The sequence below is a fragment of the Artibeus jamaicensis genome, unplaced genomic scaffold (genome assembly GCF_021234435.1).
Source record: "Artibeus jamaicensis isolate MK-2021 breed Jamaican fruit bat unplaced genomic scaffold, CSHL_Jam_final scaffold_612, whole genome shotgun sequence".
Classification (NCBI taxonomy): Eukaryota; Metazoa; Chordata; class Mammalia; order Chiroptera; family Phyllostomidae; genus Artibeus; species Artibeus jamaicensis.
In genome coordinates, this window is record NW_026522049.1 from 13015041 (window position 1) to 13036787 (window position 21747).

The following is a 21747-nucleotide window of genomic DNA, read 5'->3' on the forward strand; positions in this document are numbered from 1 at the left end:
GACATTCCCACCAATGCAGGGACCAAAGGGTCCAAGGCAGTATGTCTGTGATAATCATAAATATGATTTTCTCTTTGCTCTAGTGTTAACTAAAATGAGCATCATTACATATTGATAAATTATATACTGTGTTGATACATTAAGTGCTTATTAGAAGAATCTCCTGTACAGTGTCATATAAGAATCAGCTCTTGTTATTGTTACTTTTAGTCTAACGGTTCTGAAATGTTTCTCAGGCTTTTTAAAAGGAAACAACTCGGGCAGTGGTAGGAAAAGGTCCCAGTACTGACCACGCACCGAGAGGCCGGGCACTGTTCCAAGCAGCGCACATGCTTCTCACTGAGTGTCCGCCACAGCCTTGGGGGGTCGGTCGTCCCCCCGCCCCAGTCGGAGTGGGAAACTGGAAGGGCAGAGACGTGACCCGGGTGGCTGTGGTTCACTCCCTGTCACTGGTGATGAGCAGCCTTTTCTGAAATTATGAGCAATTTTTATTTTTGTTTTCCTTTGTCTTAATGTTTTATGCTAATTATGTGTTAGTTTTAGAATGGGGATTATTGAAATGTAAGTATGTAAAAAGTGATTTGAAAAATACTCCCATCACTTACAGTTCCGGGGGGTAACCTATCTTTAAAAAAAATTACTTTTAATTGTAGCATCGTGTGTACAATAAACTTAGCAGTAAGTGTTCTGGTAAAGGCTATCTGATAAAGTTATGTAGGACTATTTTCATTTCCCTTAAAAATAACCACTGTAAACCCACTGTTCAACTGGAGATTAAAGAATTGTAAAGGTATCAATATATCATTTTATTAATAAATACATACCACTTAAAACTGACTTTTCAAAATCAAAAGCTGTCTCAAATGCAGTATATTCAGAAAGTGGAAAAGTGTGTGTCAATGAACATTCTGAAAAAGAATTTGCATGCATCCTTGAACTGAACTCATCTAATAAAACATGTACACCTTGAATTTTGTCTGTAGCTTTTCTGCGAGCTGGGTACACTTTGTCTTGCTTTACTGTGAAGACAGGCAAGATGACAGATACCAGGGAAACCAAAACAGCAGGCTGGGTGCAGTGACCACCCTTCCTCATATGATGATTCCTGATTTCATCACTTGTTGAATAAAATTATTTCTAATTTCTAAACTTTAAGTGGCCATGATGATGAAATCCTACAAAGGCCACTTTTTAAAAAAATTCCCAGAATCAGGTGGAGAGGATGATAGCTCAATATAAATATACAGTTGCCAGTCCCGGCTGGTGTGGCTCAGTGGATTCAGTGTGGCTGTGAATGAGGAAGTCACTGGTTCAATCCCCAGTCAGAGCACAGGCCTGAGCTGTGGGCCAGGTTCCCAGTAGGGGTACGAGACAGGCAACCTCACACTGATGTTTCTCTCCCTCTCTTCCCCCCCACAAAGGTAAATTTAAAAAAATACACTAGCCATATTTACGAGAGTCAAAAGGAAAACCCCAGCGTTTAAAATATAACAGTATTCTGGCTATTATGCGAGTCAAATCCATCCTCATAAGCAGCTGGAAAAAAGTCCTTGATGCTATCAAAGCTTAAGGGCGCCACTGAGATGCAATGGCCTCTTGGAGACCAAAGAACACCTGGGACCCCTGGGAAGGGCTGGACGAGGTCACGAGTTACGTACTAGACTTGGGACTCTGTCACACACTCTGCTAGTGATGGGGTTCCAACTGAAGACCAGAACAGGATTTCTACACGTAATGTTTTCATTTCTCTATGAAGCCAAGTTTCTTATATCTGAAATCCCAGAGGTCTCCCAATTCTGCCACTAACATCCTACGCAGGCCGGAACCTCCATGTTTCACTTTCCTCACATGTGATACTGAGGAGTTTGGTGAGCATCACTGTTCAGAATTACTGTATGGTGCTAAGAATGTACGTACGTCTAGTTCATTCTCTTGTTCTACTCTGAGGGCAGAAATGGGACACAAAGTTCCTACTTTCAATTAGAATAAGCGTGAGGAACAGTAAATGGCCACCACATGGAGCACCACAGAGCGACCATGTAACACACTAACTACACCCAGAGCAGCTCCGCATTATCTTATTCTGAAAGCACCGCGGGTGAGTCGATAAACAAGACCCAAGTACCAAGTAGTGTTTTCAACTATAACTCGGGGTGTCTACTTGCCAAGGGAGGTGCTGGGGGCTGGGTGAGGGATTCTGAGCAGAGCCCCTGGGTGGAACTTTCCTGGCCAGTTCTGCCTCTGAGCCATTTCTTTGGGCCTTCCATGTCCACTCCAGATTCTGGGACTGAGGCCCTGACTCATCTGCACTCAGCCTGACGCCACCACGAGCCCCACCCTCCACCTGCGGTCCTCAGTCACCCTCTGACAGCAGCCTCCAGGCGCCCCAAGCACACTCTTGTGTGGCCTCCAGAAGTGGTACATGTGCCCACGGCCATCTCCCCACTACGGCTTTGTGGTCCGGCTCCATTGGCACACCAGGGGCACTCCCCGAGGTGCAGACTCCTAGGAGCCACACCAGAGCCCCTGGTTTGAGTATCTACAGGCCAGAACCTTGGTTGGTTTGGGTTTTCCTTTTTTTGGAACAAAGTTCCCCTTCAGATGTGAAGGAGTCAGGGGCACCTCCCAGATGGCAAACACTGCCCTCTCCAGGATGCTTGCACCTCAATCTCCTAGCATAAAAAGTAATTAAAGTTTTTCTTACACATTCTTTCCCTTGAGAACATGTTGTCTAAGAAAAATGACTATGCACTTTTAAAAAGGGCACACAAAAAGATGTTCTTACAAGGAGTAAAATCCTGTAAAAACTTCATCACCTTAGGACTGTCTCCAGTTGTGAAAATCAGTTCTGGGGACTTCAGGGTCTGGGGTAGTTCTGAAAAGACTCTGAGCTAACTCTGTGCAGGGACAATTTACATTTCCTATTTCACTGATACTAAAGTTCACTTTTCTCTGCACATTCCAACATCTCTGAAATCAGGACACACCATACAACTGACGGCAGTTTTCTTTTTTTCGTAGTAATAAAACAACAGTATGTCCTACAATCGGTCTTAGGTTCAATAAGATACAGTAAAAACACTAATTCCTCAGTTGCCATCCAAGACAGTTCTGCTAAGAACCCCAGTGGGAACAATTTGCTACATGGCACATGACTGCAGTAAACGTGTTAAAGACAAACAAAAACCCTCTGAATCGCCATTATTCCCCACCCCCCTCTTCTAAGCTAGTCGGTCTCACCACCGTCGCTGAAACACCAGATCCAACAGCAAACCTGTTCAGAGGGTCGTACGCAGCACCCAGCAGCAGGACCACCTGCTTGAGTGTGGCTGGCAGGGACATAGCGTGAGTGTGATAATACAGTTTTATTTTTGAACACCTCATGTAAAATGTTACATGGCGTGCTTCAGCGTGGTAGGGTTATGCTGCAGAGAGACATGCTCCTGAGCCTTTAATGAAAGACTCTGTAATAAAAAGGGGCGCTTTCTGTGCCGGACCCTGGGTGTGGCCACCGACCGCTCCCTGGGCTTCACTTGGAAAGAACGGGCCCTGAATTCCGAGGCACCCCCCAGCTCCTGAATTAAGCTCACTGCGAGATTCCTCACTCCCCTCTTGTCTTCCCGACCCCACACTGTAGTTCACAATGAAGATATCCTAGGAAAGTGGTCAGTAGGTCTGCCTGCCAAACCGGGACAGGAAGTAAAGGAGGCGGCTGTGAAATAACCAAGTAGATCCCTGGGGACTAAGATGTTTAAAATCCATCAGCACTTTTGAAGTCCACATGAGAGGCTGATCTTCAACTATGTTCTGTTACTAAAATACTATGACTTTAATACCCTGCTAGGAATTAAAAAAAAAAAAAAGGCAATTATCAATTTGACTCCCAAGACCTCTTGTGATACTTATTCTTTAATCTTCTCACATTGCATTATTTAAAAAAAAAAAGGTGGGGGGGAGGGAGACAGGAGACGGGAGCCGGGCTGGCCGAGTAAGCCCACCAGCAGGACCGCTCTCTGGCTCGGCCAGCTGCCACTGCGCCGGGGCCGCCTGGGGGACCGGGGATGCTCAAGTTCAGAGACATCGAGTGCGCACTGACAGCAGGTCACACCACACTGAGTTCTGACTTAATCACACAGAACTCACTTAAAAAAAAAAACAACCTGCAGCCCTGGCTGGTGTGGCTCAGTGGATTGAGCACAGGATGCAAACCAAAGGGTCACCAGTTCGATTCCCAGTCAGGGCATGTGCCTGGGTTACAGGCCAGGTCCCCAGTGGGGGCTACATAAGGGGCAACCACACACGGATGTTTCTCTCCCTCTCTCCCTCCCCTCCCCTCTCTCTAAAAGTAAATTTAAAAAATTATATATGTATGTAAAAACCCGGCACATTTATTTAAAAGCTCACAAAGGGGAGTCCTTGAAAACCAAAACAGCTGCTTCCTCAAAACCCCAGGAGATAGTTTAAAAGTCAGAGTAAGGCAGAAAAAAAGCACCCAGCCTTTCATGGGCCCCTCACTTTGCTTTACTAGTGGAGGGGAGGACGACAAGGCCGAGCAGATTCAGGAGCAGAAAGACATTCACACGGCACACAACTTCTTCAACCTCTGGGTTGACTCACACAGAGTAATGCCACTGCTCTCCCGAGGAGAGACACGGCCGCAGCTGGGAGCCAGGGACAGGACCCAGCCCTAGGGCAGACGCACAGCGTGCGGCTCGGGGATGTGGTGTCTGCCGCGACAGTGGAAGTTCAGAGGCCCCACACACTTCCCACGAAGCCCCCCACCCGGCCAGACCCGCCGCGCCCTGCATCCCAACGAGCTGCCCGATCACGACTCACTGCGTCCATACGTGCGCACATAAGCTGGAGCCCAACCGGTGCAAATGAAGAGGCACCAGAAAGTAAGCAAGGGCTTATTTAGAGTTCAGTGCCCGTATTCCCCCCCCCGTCCATGGTGCGGGGTTCTTCTCCTTTGTTAGTATGGAAGACTGACTGCCTCTCAGTCTGAGCGGACAGTGAACTAACTCCACCTGAAACTGATGATGAGGTAGCAATGCCAGAGCGATCCATCTACTGTTACAGATACAGTAACACTCTGTGACCCAGTGCCCTACGACAAATGCAAATTTTGTCATAACGGATGGTGACTGGGTTCTGCTTTCCAGCCAGGCCCACCTTCTTAAATAGGGCATTGAAATTCTTATTTTCTGTGGGGGAAGGAACAAGCAGGGAAACCCGCGTGGGGAACCGGTGCTACAAGGCGGCTGCCAGTGCCCCCGGTCTCCTCCTGCGCGGCCGCCCTGGACCGGGGTGAAGGAGACTGACGCCCTAAACTGCAAGATTCCTGAAGTAGCTGCTCTTTTCCCAGAAGTCCCACCAACTCTGAGGTCCCGAGGGGCCCGTGTGGGTATGTAAGAGGGGACAAACGACCCCCGTTGGGCGGCGCCACACAGGGACGCTCGAGTGACCCAGGAGGACCTGGCAAGCAGTCGCACGGCCGGGACCTCACGCGGGGAGGTCTGGGCGGCACACCCACGTGTGCCGTGGCCTCCGGTGCGCTGCTCCGGCCGAGACTCACGGACACACGCACTGCTGCCTCCCTCCGCACCCCGGGCTGCGCTCGGCCTTTCCCCAGCACCCCCTTCTCTCCTGACCAGGGACACTTTGGGGTTAGTTGTCAAGATTTATAGAATCTACTCTTTATCAAAGAAGGGGGATCAATATAAAGCAGTACTTTGTGGAACACACCAATGAAGCTAGACAAAAACAACTAACATGTAACACTCACATTTGCAATTTTAAAAATGTTCAAAGGAGCCCTGGCTGGTATGGCTCAGTGGATTGAGCACCAGCCTGAGAATGAAAGGGTCACCAGTTCAATTCCCAGTCAGGGCACATGTCTGGGTTGTAGGCCAGGTCCCCAGTGGGGGACACGCGAGAGGCAACCACACAGTGATGTTTTTCTCTCCCTACCTCCTTCCCTTCCCCTCCCTGTCTAAAACAAATAAATAAAATCTCTCTAAAAAAATTAAAAGAAAAAAGCCCAAAGGTGCCCTCACTTGGAAAGGTGGGCACACCATACAGTGCACAGACGGTGCATCACAGAGCTGTACCCTGAGACCTATGTAATTTTATTAACGAGCGTCACCCCAAAAAAGGCCACATGTTCCCCTGTCCCTTAACAGTTTTAAAGGATCGCCTGTAGAATGCGCACACGGGGCCGCGTCACAACATGCAGGCACCGACTGCACCCAGCTCCGACTTTCAGCAGCAGCCCGACTTACCCGGACGAGCGCGTCATCTATGATATGGTCGCGTCTGACCTTGAGCCTCAAGTACGGGTTCAGCTGCTGCCCTTGAACTAAGCTGTAGAGGACAGTGATTCTCCGCTCACTGTACATGCGAATTCTATTGTCATAGTACAACCCCAAGTTCTTTGTCACAGCATTCAGTATAAAGGGGCAAGTCATAAAAGAGAATTTGTTCTCGGTTTCTACTTTGAAAAAGGTGTAATCCTTATCCATCTCTAGAACATCATTCAGTGGCTCGTTGATAAACTCTTCGAAAGGGATGAGTGGTTTCCGGCAGTCCAGGGTCTTCACGCCAAGCTCGGTCTCCAGCGGGTCCACGCGCGGGCCCTTCTTGTTCCTCCTCTCGTCCCCCAGCAGCTCCTGCAGCGTCAGCTCGCTGGACTCGGGGATGGGCTCCTCGTCGTCCTCCTCGTTGTGGTTGGTGTCCACCTCCCCGCCCACGACGTTTGCATAGTAAACCATTTTCAAGCACTTCGAAGCAGCAACGATGGCGTCATCGTCGTTGACTAGATTTCTCTCGTTCCCTAGATTCCGGTTGTTAAACTCATTGCTGATGACTTTGTATGTGATGAGCTGCTGAAATGTCTCCATCATCCTCCGAATCTGGTCTGCGCTGTACTTTGACCACAGTCTGATCAGTTTCCCCTGGGCTGCCAGGGGGAGCTTGCTCATGGCTTTGCAAAACAAGGGCAAGGCCATTTCCAGATACTCAGGGCTGTGGAGGTTCCTGTTCTCCATGACAATGATGAATAAATTCAGGTAGTTGGGGTCTCGGGAGTACACATTGTGATACGTCAAGTCACACTCCACGTTGGGGGACAGGTACACCAGTGCATTGAGAAAGGCGGTTTCTATCTTTTCATTGGAGAGCAGCCTGGTGTAGACCCTCCTGATGGCCTCGATGTCCACGGACACGTCCTCGGGGCCTGACTTCTGCAAGCTGTCGCCTGGGGGGCTGTCACTGCTCCTCGAGGACGAGGCTTCCGAGTCGTCTTCCATGGCGGCAGCCGAGCACGCGGCCTTCTCCTTCTCGTCCTCATCCTTGTCCTCGTCCTTCCCTTGGAGGGACTTCAGCTCCTCCTTGGTGTGCTGTCGGGCCTTCCGAAAGCTCTGCACCAGCGCCTCGGCGCTCGAGAACACGCGCCCGATGACGCGGATCAGAGGGGAGTAGTCCTCTCGCTCTCGACATAATTCCAGGATTTCGTACACTGTTTCTTCTGTTAGGTAAGTCACATCTGAAAATTACAGGAAGAAAGAGGACATTTACTTTTCAGAATATATGTATGTGTATTTCATTTTAGTAAGTTCTAGGGAAAAGTAAAAGAGCCAACTGCTTTACATTCAGTACCATGTACAGCTTACAACCCTTTTTAACAAGCATCTAACACCTGGATCCAACGAAACATCACGCTTACCTGTTTCTCCCTCAACTGCTAGCAGCAAACAACTCACTCACCTTTTACATTCTTTCACTCACACCCATCCCGTAACGGGCTCAAACGCTTTCACACTCACCATACTTGTGAACACACGTGCTTAGACAGGACATGCCGGTCATCGCCAGACGCCGCCTACAACCTTGCTCCGGGGCAGGGACACTCCCGCTGACCCCACTGCCCTGCACTCAGGACCAGGAAGGTGAGCTCTGAGGGGAGGCTCCTCGGTGTCCTGGCAGAAACCGCTCCTGTCCTCCTTTCCTGCGTAGTGACGCCTAGCTCGTCCCCTCCAAACCTCCCTTTCAGTTCCTTCCAAGGTGCACACCCCGCGGGTGATCAAGAAGGACAGCCTGTCCCCGTACGCTCCCAGGCTGGCAGACACTGGCAGCGACCTCACAGAGTGCCAGGAAGGAGTCAAGAACCACATGCACACCAGCGTGCGAAGAACGTGGCCTGTGCGCAGACGAGCGCGGCAGACTGCTGTGTTGTCCGCAAAACCTGCTTCCCCTCCGCCCTGGGCCCACAGTCCCGGCCTCTGGAGGTCCGCGCTCCCGGCCACGCCTGTCTCCTGTGGGCTCACGAGAGGACGCTCCTGAGCTCTGGGAACCACAGAGACGGCAGGGCCGCTATGGCTACATCCACCAAGAGGCTACGGAACCTTCGGTGACCGGCCGCCACACCCCGTGCTCAGCTGACTGAGGGAGGACAACCGCCAATGCAAGGCAGCGCTCGAGAATTTCACATATGGAGCTTCACTAATATACCTGACACGGGTACACGTGAACTCGAAGTGCACAGCCGCAAGCAAGCGAACTACGCCTGGGTCCCTGACGGCCAGCTTCCATCAGGCGTGCAACACTCGGCCCTGCCACCCGGGGCGCATGCTTGCTGGGGAAAGGGCTGTGACATGGCAAAGCGACTTTCACGTCACGTATATTAACAGCGTTCCCCTCCTCACCTCGGTGTGGGTCTCATTCACACAACAGAACCACACGTTTATGGCGGGGAAACTGTCTCAAGCCACAAACACAGCTTTACTGTGGCAAGAACACGCGCTCCAATGCAACTCCATGTCACTGATGGGTGTCAACCCGACGGAAATGACGCGCTCAGAGGCTCAGCGGCATTCCCTGACTCCTCCGCACCCCGCACGGAAACCGTCCTCTTTAAAACTCAGCCACTGTCGGGAGGCCCGAGCCCGGTCGGTCATTCAGAAATTCAATCACCTTGTTCCTGGCACCGATCACCTTCACTGAGGGGAAGCTTGGAGTTGAGGATTTAAAAACAAAACAAAACAAAAAACGGTTCCAACTGGGAACCCAGTGCTGTCTAGAGAACAAAGCCAGGCCTGGGTACAGACTGCGGCTGGGCAGGCGCTGGCTCCGGCAGCGAGCGCCTGCCCACACCCTCCAGGGGCAGAGGGCGCTGGAGGGAAACCGAGAAGTGTGGTCAGGGAGCTATGGCGGGTTCCCCCAGCTCCCCGGCCTTCAGACACAGGAGACCGCCCCCTCTCTCCTTTCTCCTCCGCCGCCGCACAGTGCTGGGGCAGCAACCCACACCAGACGCCTCGCCCAGCTGCTCCGATGTTCCAACAGGCTTAGCAGCTTAACTACCACTTAATATACTTTTCCTAATGGAAAATATTTCAAAGTTCCATTGAACCCATGAACAAAGAAACTGTCCTAATAAGAAACCATCAGAACAGGGAAACATAATGAAATCACTGACTCAATTATTAGTTGTCCTATATCACCATTAAAATACCCAGTTCCACCCTTGCTGGTGTGGCTCAGTGGACTGAGCGCCGGCCTGTGAACCAAAGGATCACTGGTTCGATTCCCAGTCAGGGCACATGCTGGGACTGCAGGCCAGGTCCATGGCTGGGGGTGCATGAGAGGCAACCACACAGTGATGTTTCTCTCCCTCTCTCTCCCTCCCTTCCCCCCTTTCTAAAAATAAAATAAAATCTTAAAAACAAACAAACAGAACCCAGCTACACTATGCTATCATGTCCTGAAGCCACACGATCAGACACGACACACAAGCAGAACCCGCCCACTGCACCGAAACCTCCCGTCTGGCCCCGGTCACAAACTCCCCAGCAGAGACGAAGCCTCTCACCTTTGAAATCATTCCGTGCTGCCAGTCCCTCCTTCTTGTTCATTTTCACGTCAGAGCAGGAGTTGGCAGCGCCTTTCGAGTTCTCGAGGTAGGCCGAGCTGGCTCCTTTCTTGGAGGGGTGAGGATCACAGAGTTTTGCGTTAATCTTATAAAGCTCGAGGGCTTTAATAGCGGCTGCATTGTTATCCATACGGAGGAAAGATGGACAGGAAGCACAAAACTCATTCGTGCAGGCCTCATTCCCACAGCCCTCGGTTAACTGGTGGTAGTAGCGTTCTATTAGGTGCTTTGCAGCTGCTCGCTTCCTGTCCAGACATTCAAACAACAAGCACAGAGATTAGTGAGCCGCCCGGGGACACGGCTCCTCAGGTTTCAACCAGCAAGTTAGCCAAGCACTGACGAGGGAGCCTGGGCCCTCCAAACCGGGGGACGATGCGATCACTAGTTCCCAAGGTGCTGCGATGCTGCCCCAAATCATGTCAATGGAATACCCTGTCCTTTTGTTTAAAGGGTGGGAGGCTTGTTGGATGGTAAATGGAGTTAAACTGATTAGGAAAATCACCAGGTGGTCAGCTACGACATTTAGTACTTTATCACTTTAAGAATGAAAATTAAGAAAACGAGAGTCTATTTCAAGTGTCAACCCAGCTTTCCTTTGCATAGTCCCCATTCTCGTTCAGCAGTGCGTTAAATGCCTGCTTTATAGTTAACACAGAACTTTCACCTGGCAAAAAACATGCCTTCTCCCCCCCAATTATCTGCCAGATGGGGGATTTAAAAATAAATTTATAAATGAAACATCCAATACTGTGCTATCACACAATCTTGAACCAAAGATGTGTTGTTAGAACCTCACTGGGGAGAGAGGTACAGGGAATACGAAGCATAAATGGCAGGTACAAAACAGGAGGAGGTTAGGAATGATATGAGAATGGGAGAAGCCAAGGAACTTGAATGTACGAGTCATGGACACGAACTGAGGGGAAGGGAGGCCGGTGGGGGGGGGGATGCAGGGCAGAGGGGAATAAACGAGAAAAATAGAACTGTAATAGCACAATCGATAAAATTGTTTCTAAAAAACACTCTCCTCATTAATCTCATGTCACAGCAACATGAAATACCTTATATTCATCCCTCTTCCTTTGTGAATTTCCAGTAGGCAGACTAACGGTCCATTATACTGTCCCAGCAGAGCAAGAAAGGACAGTGAAGAAGGGGTCACGTATTTCGTCAAGCAGAAGCTGGGCCACATTCTCCACCTCTACAGCTAATCTGCTCGTAGGTGTCTGCGCCTGTATCTGACATGGGAGCTCCAGAAGTCGGGCACAGTAACCACTGCATCTGGAGAAGTGATTCGCAGCTACTCCCTCTATTCCCATGGTCACATGCATAGGGAAAAAATTACAAAGAATCGAAACCATAAAAAAAACTTCACCAAATTCTCCAACTGTTCCCTCGAGTATCTTACTACTACGCAGGATGTAAAGGCAACAGGCATTAAAGTCTTGCATCTTGTTAATTGTGAGATACATCTTGTTAATCTCGACAAATAAACAACTCACAAGAAGGCAAATAAGCGGTAAATAAGGAGAGGGGACATTAGTAAGTTTAATTTTTCCTCAAAAGTTGGACTTTGTCTCTCAGCTATCAAGGTGACAAAAAGTAATATTGCAAACACGTTGTAGTCATCCTGGTATTTGTATTTTTCAGATATTCCATGCAGATTTACCACTCACTGCATGCAAGAAGAGAGAAAAGAAAACCTGCCCCCCCAACACAAAAACTATGTAAACTTGACTTAAGAGATATATTACTATATGTAGCTATACATAAGCCCATTTGTAGTTACTGCTCTAGGTATATTTCTATGCAAAATAGTAAAGGGTCAGCACGGAGAGGAAGAGGAAGAGGAAGAGAGGCCCCGGCAGACGGACGCCCCACTAGGCGTCCTTCTGGACGGAAGGGGAGGCCGCAGCCCACGGCTCCCAAACTGCAGGAGCGCCCTCCGCTGAGACCCTGCACAGGCGTGGGCTCCTGGCTGTGGGAGACGTATGAACACCAAAAAGTGTGAGTATCGAAAGTCTCCAAAGTGGATCAGAGAATGAACCATACACATGATAGAAGCCACTGGTGGGAAATCATTGAACAATTTTGCAAAAATGCATTGTTTCTATGAAGTCTGAAAAAAATCCCCATGCCCAATGACATATGATGACTTAAGTGACTGCCATTTACACAATGGGAAGAAAATTGCCTTGACTGGAACTGGGCAGGGACCAGTTTTCTGCACACATTGCTGACTGATGAGCCAGTTACAGCCAGTAGGTGTGGGATGAAGCCAGTTCCACGTGTTGGTAGCTGTGCTGCTCTGAATAATGTAACTGAATGGGGTTTGGTTTCAAACTCTTGTATCTTTCTCCTTCTAATTGATTTCTTTTACGATAAACATTCTACTTGCATATTAAATGCTACTTGCAATTAATAAACATGAACAGAAAAAATGTTAGTTGGTTTTAAAACTTCATAGACATGATTAAATGGCCTCAAGGTTTCCTAAATTGCCCACATGATTTTTGAAAAATCAATCACCAAAAATCAAAATACCAAAACACTGTAGCTAATTTTCTAATAAAAATGCCAGGTTTTGTCCTAAAAAGAAAAGAAAAACCCAGCCACATGCGTAATGCACACGGGAGAGCGGGACGGAGGGCCTGGGAGCGGAGAGAGAAATCAGAGGACCGGGGGAAAGGACGCCCGTGCCCCCCGCCCGCCCACAGCTCTCGGACCCTGAACGGGCCCGTTTGCTCGGCCTCGACTCTCCTTTCCACCCCCCACTTTGGCCACTCCACGCCACAGAGCGGTGAGCGAGGCAGCACCGTCTACGGAATGCCCGATGACATCTGAGACACACCACTGACACCCTGACCTAGGTTATCGCGTTGAGCCCCAACTCCGATGAGTATCTGCAGTCCACAGCCAAGAGAGGACATGGAACCAAGAGGTCAAATCACACAGCCACGCTCACGCCAAGGTGAGAGCAGGGCCGGGCAAGCACAGGAGTCCGGGCGCCCTCTGGCTCCACCACCCATGTCGTTCCTCCTGCACCTTCTCACCGAGGCTGATGCCTGTCTAAATAATTCTCAACAGTAGTGCTCAAAACTTCTATGAAAAAAAATCCCATAAATAACGTGCAACTGAGAAAAAGTAAAACTACTTCTGGAAAACCGTGATTCGAATTTCATGCCCAGGCCCGCTGCCTGGTGTCACACACGCACCCCACTGCCCTCCAGGCAGCCGTCGGGTCTGCGACTCGCCTGCAAACCGCATGCACACCGGGCACTCTGCAGATGCCCCTGCCACGGGAGACCCAGGCGCTGGCAGCATGGAGCTCCCACTCAGAGGCCAGGCTGCCACGTGTATGTGCCAGATCGGCCACGCAGGGACTCCGCGACCTTCAACAAGCTCCTTCACATTTCTGTGCCTTCACTGCCTCCTCCTAAGATGAGGCCGCACAGGGGAAGTGCCCCGGCCAGCAGCGGATTTGGTGAGTCTGCGACATAAAGTGCCCAGGAGACTGCCTGGCACAGAGCAAGCCCCACCCTCCCAAGCCTGTGAATCGGCGCGTTCACCCTCACTCTGCTGATGCTCTCAGCGGTCATGTGACAAGCCACACATCTAAACAAGAGATGGAAACCCAGGCCGGACAACAAAACCCAGCTTGTGATACATTCTGGGGAGCTGGCCCCCAGGCAGGGGACAGGATGACCTGGTGACCTGCTTCCCAGCCCCACACGTGGAACCGGCAGTCCCACTTGGATAGGACTGACAGGAGGCCACGCCGAACTCTCCCTTCACCCAGGGGGTCAGCACAGTAACTGTTTTTCCCTTTTCCTCACCCCCACGGACCTTAAACTAGCTATGCACAGTTCTGTGTCCCTGCCAAGTTCAAAGCGTGTGAAGGCCTCTGAGCAGCCAGCGTGCTCCCTACTTACTACCAAGGACAGCGTGGCCGACGACTTGCAGGAGGTCAATCCCCACACAGCAGGGGATCACAGGGTGGGGCCCAACTGGCCACCCTCTTTGCAGAGCCCGCAAGCCAAGAATGGCCTGCACAACTTTAAGTGGCTGAGACGGTCAGGAAAAGAACATTCTGTGACATGGGACAAGTATGTAAGCTTTACATATCAGTGCCCACGCTCACTCCTCCCTGAATTGTCTGCGGCTGCGTCCACACGCCAGCAGCAGAACTGAGCAGCTGGGCAGACGCTGCACAGCCTGCGGAGCCCGAAATAAATGCCACCTGGCCCTCACGGAAAGTTCCCCGCGCCTTAATTTAGAGCCACGCTCTGTGCCCTCCCGGGACACTTCCATGTGACCGCGAGGCCTCCCCCTCGGCACACCAGTGCGGCAGCACGTGGGCCTTCCGCCACACTGGGCCTGGCCAGAGGAAGACCTGCGGCAGCGTCGTTGTGGACAGAATGATCACACGGGTGTGACAGTGTATAGTTTTAATTCGAACATTCCACTTCAAACGACCCAGGGTGTGCCTGAGTATGATGTTGTCATGTTCCAGAACGACAGGCTTATGATTTTATGGTAAAACAGGGGCGCTATTTTGTGTTATGTCCTGTGTAATTAAAGGGAAAAAAGGAAGGGGGGGGTAGAGACAGAGGGAGAGAAGAGAAAAGACGAAGTGCGGTGACTCGGAGTCTCCCCTTCCTAACCACGCACCAGGAGAGGGGCCAGGCCACGCTTCCTGTCATCTCACCTCTCACTGGCTCGTCTTACCATCTAAAAACAAAGTACTTAATAATCACGTAGATTTGTTAAAAAAAGGATGCTTTTCCCACAGAGTCAGTAATGAATACCCAGTGAGACCTTTTAGGGGAGCGAGTTCCCAAAGTTAAAGCAGACACTTAAAAAAGTACTTACTCATTTACAAGGCAGTACTTCCCCTTTATTTATCTCAGGTCCGTGACCGAGTCAGTGACCCAGCCCTATGAATAAACGTGCTGTAGAAGAGATCACATGCGGAGGCCGGAGCCGCCCCAGGAAACCTGCCCCAGACCCTGTAGAATGTGCTCTCTCCTTAGGGAGAGGTGCCACCATCGGCACCTGGCCCTGAGACGCGCTAAAGACAGGGGGTTCCGGGACTGTGGCAGAGCGGGGTCAGCAGTCACGGGAGGCCCCGGGTGGTGGGCCTACGGGGCGCCCGGTAAAATCCTTTCCACTTGGCTGCAGTGTTCTCCAAATAAAACACTGAGGGACACTGTGGCCCTGCTATCGTTTTTCAGAGAGGTTCCCCTGGCAAAGGGCCCAGTGCCAGCCTTTTTGGCAGGAAAGGGACCCCCAGGGCCTGGGCACCGAGGGCCCGATGCTACCTCCGCTGATGTTGAGCCCAGTGCCTGGGACAGGCCAGTGCCTAACAATAACCAAACTCAGCAACAAGGATAACAACGGCCGTAACCTGACCACAACCATGCACAGCAGCTCGGTCACCAGTCCCATGACAAACACGAGGACAGTACATTTACTGACCCGAACCAGCTGCCAGCAGTGCAGGAGGTGGAAGTCGTAAAGACCTCACGCGGATGGCGGTAGGCGGCTGGAAAATAAGCGATGAACACAAGAACAAAGAAGATGAAGCCCTGAAAACAGCAGCTGTCAGAGGGTGAGGACGTGCGCGCCGACAAGGAGCAAACCAGACTCACACCAGAATCAGAAGTTGTGACAACACCGAGGCAGTGGTGACCGGGCAGGGACAGGTGGACAAAGGGCAGGACAGGACAACCCAGAGGCGAAGCTCAGAGTGTGTGAACTGGCGCGCAGGGCCCTTCCCTGAAGAGGAAGTCCCGCGTGGCCGGGCGGGGTCAGGACGCCAGGGCAGAACAGCAGAGGCCTGGGCCTGAAGATCAGGCCCCTGACAAGCACTGCCTCCTGGTATATCAGAGGAAGTGGAACAGCTCTGTCCCCTCCGGGGTGTGGCCTTTGTGAACACACCCCATCCCCCGAAGCTGGAGCTGATGTGAAGATTTGGGAAGACTGGGCCCTGGAACCCTGTGCAGTAAGAGGCTGAAGAGACACAGGCCTGATAAGAGGCACCTGGGACACAGCCCAGGGGGAAGGCGGGGCCTGTCCAGGCGGGACTGGGTGTACTGTGTGACTCAGTGTCACCCAGCGGCACCGTGACCCAGCCAACAGGACTGCAACCATGAGACACACTTTCATTTCAGTTTAAATACAACGGGTTTGACAGAATAACCCCTCATTAATAATGTGTTGCTTTTATCATCTCAATATCCGGCGTATTTGTTATACAATAAATACAAGGTAAAATTTTAGGAATAATACTTGTATAAAATCATTCAACTTTAGGCAAAAGAAGAAAAACTTTTTAAAAAGCATCACACATTTTGGTTTCTCTTCACATCGCATAAATCTTTTGCCTTTTACTGACAGTGCCACATTTTACAGTGAGATTATAATACAAAGAATGTATCCCGGCACCCGCCCCTCCACAAAGCACACGGTGGCATCGGTGCAGCACACGCCCCGGTTTTCTGTGACAGCCACGCAGTAAATACGGCCTCCCACTGCTTTTTCCTGACTCAAAGGTGATCGAGATAGAACATTTATTTCTCGACTAATCATACACTGGAGTTTCTACTTCGGACTGGGCAATATGTTGTAAATTCTGTGATAAAGATCTGATTGGCTTATTATTCTGGTTCAAGTCAAACCACAAAACACAGGAAAAAAAGACAATAATAGGAGCAAAGAACAAGGGGAACAAGGGCAACAAACAGAAAAGTGGGACGAACACAGAACATTAGGTGTTAATCCAATCACAACGACAATCACATTACTCATCAATGGTACACAAACACATTCATCAAAAGTTTGTCAGAGTGGATCCTACATAAGACCCAAATGTGTGTGGTCTACACTCAGAGGAAAATACACTCAACATTTCTAAGTAACACAGGTCAACCAAGAAATTGCAAGAGTAACTAAAAACTATTTTGAGCTAAATAAAAATAAAAACATAACATCAAAATTTGTGGGATGCAGTGAAAGCTGCACTTAAAAGGGAATCTGTAACTCTGCATGCATGTATGCAAAAAGATCTAAAATCAACCATCTAAGCTCACACCTTACTAAACTAAAAAGAGCACAAAATAATCCAAAGCAGAAAGAATAAAAATGAGAGCAGAAATCAATGAAATTGAAGAATGAAAACCAACATCAAAAGCCAGTTCATTGCTACTTCCGCCAAGATGGAGGCATAGGTGGATGTGCCGTGCCTTCTCACACAACCAAGATTAGAGAAAACTAAATATTAGCAACAGAAAACACAGCCAGAACACGGAATATTGAACTTTTCGGAAGTCCGTTAACAACAAATTCTTCAGCGTGACCGGTAAGGGGGGAAACCAGCGGCTGGCGGAGCAGGGTTGCACAGGAAGACTCGTCCAGACAGACTCAGGCCCGCGGAATCCAGGTGCAGGGTCGGACCTAGTGAGCGACCAGGCGAGCGACCGTGGGGGAGACAGCAGGGCAGCGGGGCTGCGTGTTGACTGAGGTCGCGCATTTGTGCGCAGGTAGACAGGCGAGGGAGTGGGCGGTTGGACCGGGCCGGCAGGTCCCCACGGCAAGCGGCAGTGGAGGGCGCCGCCATTTCCCTGCTCTGACCCCACCGCCATTTCCCTGCTCTGACCCCACCTCCACATACAGCGTCATAACCCAGCGACCTGAGTGGCCTGGCCCAGGTGAACCACCTAAGGCACTGCTCCTCCACACCCAGCTGTGAGAAGCGGCAGAGGAGGTCGCCATTTCCCCGCTCTGGCCACGCCCCCACATACAGCGTCACAACCCAGCGACCTGGGAATCCAAGGCGCCGCTTCTCACACTTAAAGGGCCTGAACAGACCAAGAATGGCGCAGGAGGATCTCAGAGCCCCAGAGGCAATAGATCTAAGCGATGAAGAAATAGCAAAACTCACAGACGCACAGTTTAAAACATTGGTGATCAGGATCCTCACAGAACTGGTTGATTATATGGACAAATTAGACAAATATATGAAGGCGAAACTAATTGAAATGAATGGAATTGCACAGGACACCAATAGCAATGAAAAGGAAACTGGGACTCAAATCAATGGAGTGGACCAGAAGAAAGCAAATAATGGCCAAACAGAAAAGAGTCAAGAAGCAAGAATTCAAAGAAATGAGGAGAGTCTTAGGAACCTCCAGGACATCTTTAAACGCTCCAACATCCGAATTATAGGGGTACCAGAAGGGGGAAAGGCACAGCCACCAGTGGAAAACTTATTTGAACAAATAATAAAGGAGAATTTCCCCAATCTGGCAAAGGAAATAGACTTCCAGGAAATCCAGGAAGCTCAAAGAGTCCCAGAGAAGTTGGACCCAAGAAGGAACACACCAAGGCACATCATAATTACATTAGCCAAGATTAAAATGAAGGAGAGAATCCTAGAAGCAGCAAGAGCTAAGGGGACAGTAGCCTACAAAGGAGTTCCCATCAGACTGTCAGCGGATTTCTCAAAAGAGACCTTACAGGCAAGAAGGGGCTGGAAAGAGGTATTCCCAGTCATGAAATCTAAAGACCTACAACCAAGATTGCTCTATCCAGCAAAACTTTCATTTAGAATGGAAGGACAGATAAAGTGCTTCTCAGATAAGATCAAATTCAAGGAGTTCATCATCACCAAGCCCTTATTATATGAAATGTTAAAGGGACTTATCTAAGAAAAAGAAGTTAAAGAAACATGAACAGTGAAAGGACAACAAACTCACAGTTATTAACAACCACACCTAAAACGAAAGCAAACTAAAAGGACAGCTAGATCAGGAGTGGAAACATAGAAATGAAGATCTCAAGGAGGGTTAGCAACAGGGGAGTGGGAGGAGGAGAAGGGGAGAGAAGGTACAGAAAATAAGTAGCATAGACGGTAGATAGAAAATAGATGGGGGGGGGGCAAGAATAGCATGGGAAATATAGAATCTAAAGGACTTGAGACACATGGTCATAAACTAAAGGGGGGGTAATGGTGGGGATGAGGGGTAGGGTGGAGGGGAATAGAACAACTGTAACAGCATAATCAATAAAAAAATTTAAAAAAAAAAAGAAAATGATCTCTCTAAAAAAAAAAAAAAAAAAGCCAGTTCATTGAAAAGCTCCATGAAAGTAGTAATCCTCTGGCCAGGTTAAGTAAGGAGAAAAGAGGGAACCCAAGTCGTTAACGTCCAGAATGACAGACACCACCAGGCCCTACAGACACTGACAGGTAATACAACCCCACCACAGACACTGGCGCCCACAGACGGGGCAGCCCGGGTGCAACGGACCAATTCCTTCAGGGACGCGACCCGCCAAAGCTCTTGGGAAGGTCGTGAACAGGCCCCTATCTGCTTTTAAAAATTGAGTAACAACTTTCCAAAACAGAAAGCACCAGAGCCAGAGGAGTCTGAGGGTGACACCACCTCCCTACCATCTGGGTCGGAGGACACAGCCATCCCCCAGGGCCCGCTGGGACGGCAAGGCCAGGTGGCGCCCTGCCACGCAGCGTGCAGGGTGCTGAGCGCAGCGGCCTGGCCTGCCGTCCGGGATGCTGGTGAGGAGCCGGGTGTCATCCACGTGCCCTGGGCTGTGTCCACCGACATCGGCGCATCTACATACAAACTGACTCCAGAAAGTTCCTGCTTTTCTGAAAGGAAATTAAAGAGGCAGAAACAAACATTTTGCATAAATTCACTCTTTGATTTTTTCCCATAACAAGCACCAGGCCATGCCAGGCACTCGCATCAGGCTCCCGGGCTAGTATTAAATGAGCCGGACACTAAGGAAGCCAACGTGAAACAAGTGCAGCACAGGAGAGTCCACGAAGGCCAATCCAAAGGTCAGGGGAACAGAGAAGAGAGACCATGGGCACTCGCAGACGAAGCCTGATCACGAAGCCCTCTCGGAAAAGATACCAACTGAGCAGGGACCTCTGGAGTGAGTGAGAAAGCCCCGTGGGTGTCATGGAAGGGTCGCAGACCACAGGCACAAGTGCCAGGAACATGGAGACATCAGGACAAGAGCAGTGAGCTAATGTAGACAGCACTGAGCAGGAGAGGGGAGCGAGAAGGGCATGCACGGACTGCCCTGTGAGGACAGGGAGGTCCCGGAAAGGGTGGCCCACAGCAGCGCTCAGCTGCAGGGAACACACTGGGAGGGACTGGGATGCAGCAGGACAGCTGGGGCACAACCCCTTCGTTCGGCAGAAGACGATGGCTTTCAGGAGCATCCACGGGTGACAGTAGTGGGTAAAGTCGCTGAACTGTCGACATTCTGAGGGCAGAGTCAGCAAGACTCAGGGAATCGGACATCCAGTGGCTGGCCATGGCCGTCTAACCAGGGGTCAGCCAGAGTGGAGACAGAAGCACGCAGGCTGCAGCTCTCACCCCGAGGGAGCACACAGGCGCAGGAGGCGCCGCCCTGCAGGGCAGCGAAGGGCCCCCCACGCAGCCCGCCGAGTGCTGCCCCGGAAATCGGCCAGCACACTGCCGCCGGCTCTGTCCACTCGCTGTCTCGGTTGTGCAGCGGACCCCACGGCCTGAGCACAGGGAGTAACTACCAGAGATGGGAAATACGGAGTTCCTAGACATTACTTTGAAATCATTAAGAAAATTGAAGAGTCTAAATTACTATGTTCAAGGAGACTCTACTACATGGTACATATAAATTTAAAATCCAGGAAGAACATAGATAACTCTGAGTACAAAGATCTGCATTACTGTGTTAGTTCTATTTTTAGGCTAAATGACATGCAGCTGTTAAAAATGTTCACTGTTTTTCCGCACCTTGGGAAACGGGCAACACAAAGAATTCCTAAAAACAAACAGGTACATTCTTTTATTTTATAGAATTACTATTTAAAATGCACACAAGGTGTTTTTGTAAAAGATGCCAAATACAAACGTGTCTCAAAACACCAAAAACAAAATATCATGCTTCAATAAATGTAAGAGGTCACCATCCATCAAACACCCTCATGAACTCTCAGGTAACACCAAAGACTCTTCACGGCCTGTTTGGTAAATCAGGGCTTTCAAAGACAATGGCAGAACAAACCTGGACTGAGTCACCTCACCACCTGCACCCTGGCCTCCACAGGTCCAGGGGTCTGCTAGACAGGCGGCAGACGTGAGCTCCAGGAGCTGTCCTCCCACCACGGTCACGGCCAGAAGGGCAGACACCTGCCTGGGTGCAGACAACCTACCTCGGCAGATCTCATTTCCTGTCCCCAGGCCTTAGCCTGACGAAGTGAAGCCATGTGACAGCAGGCTAACTCCACCGACACTTAAAACCCACACCTCCTATGAAAATTAGTAGCCCACATCCCATCACACTTGACATTCCGGCCGCCCTTGGATCTTAACAATGGCCTTGGATCTTCTGGGCGTCTCTGTCCTTCACTCCTGACTCAGCCTCCTGAGCCGACGATGCACCGAGAGGTCTAGAGACACACCTCTGATGCAGGCTGCCCCCACCTCCACCTGCTTCACAGGAGGGTTGCTGGGCCTCTCAGCTTTCGAAGAAGCCTGGCTCCCCGCGAGGCTTGGCTTTCCATGCAGCTCTCTCGTAGGGGTCTCACGGACAACTGAAACTGGCCAGCCCACCATCGTTCCTCTACTGCCCTGCATGACCCACACACACACAGCCCATCCCCGCAAACAGCAGCAGCTCGACTTGTACTTTGAAACTCGCATCACCTATCTGAATGCCTTCCTCCTTCCTTCAATGTTCTGGTAAGTTATCCCCATACCCTAAAGGCTCTGTTTTGCCCCCCGTGACATCATAGGCATGGTGACCTCATC

General features: G+C 50.3%; 1 protein-coding gene across 1 annotated transcript in view; it reads right to left on the bottom strand.

Moving 5' to 3' along the window:
* The window catches only part of UBE3A (ubiquitin protein ligase E3A), a 64443-nt gene that overhangs the window by 20066 nt on the left and 22630 nt on the right, over window positions 1–21747 (bottom strand). The window contains exons 5-6 of the mRNA XM_053658843.1: window positions 9866–10170; window positions 6282–7543 (exon numbers count right to left, since the gene is read on the bottom strand). Of these exons, the coding sequence (XP_053514818.1) occupies window positions 6282–7543; window positions 9866–10170 (1567 nt within the window). The remainder of the gene's footprint in view (window positions 1–6281; window positions 7544–9865; window positions 10171–21747) is intronic.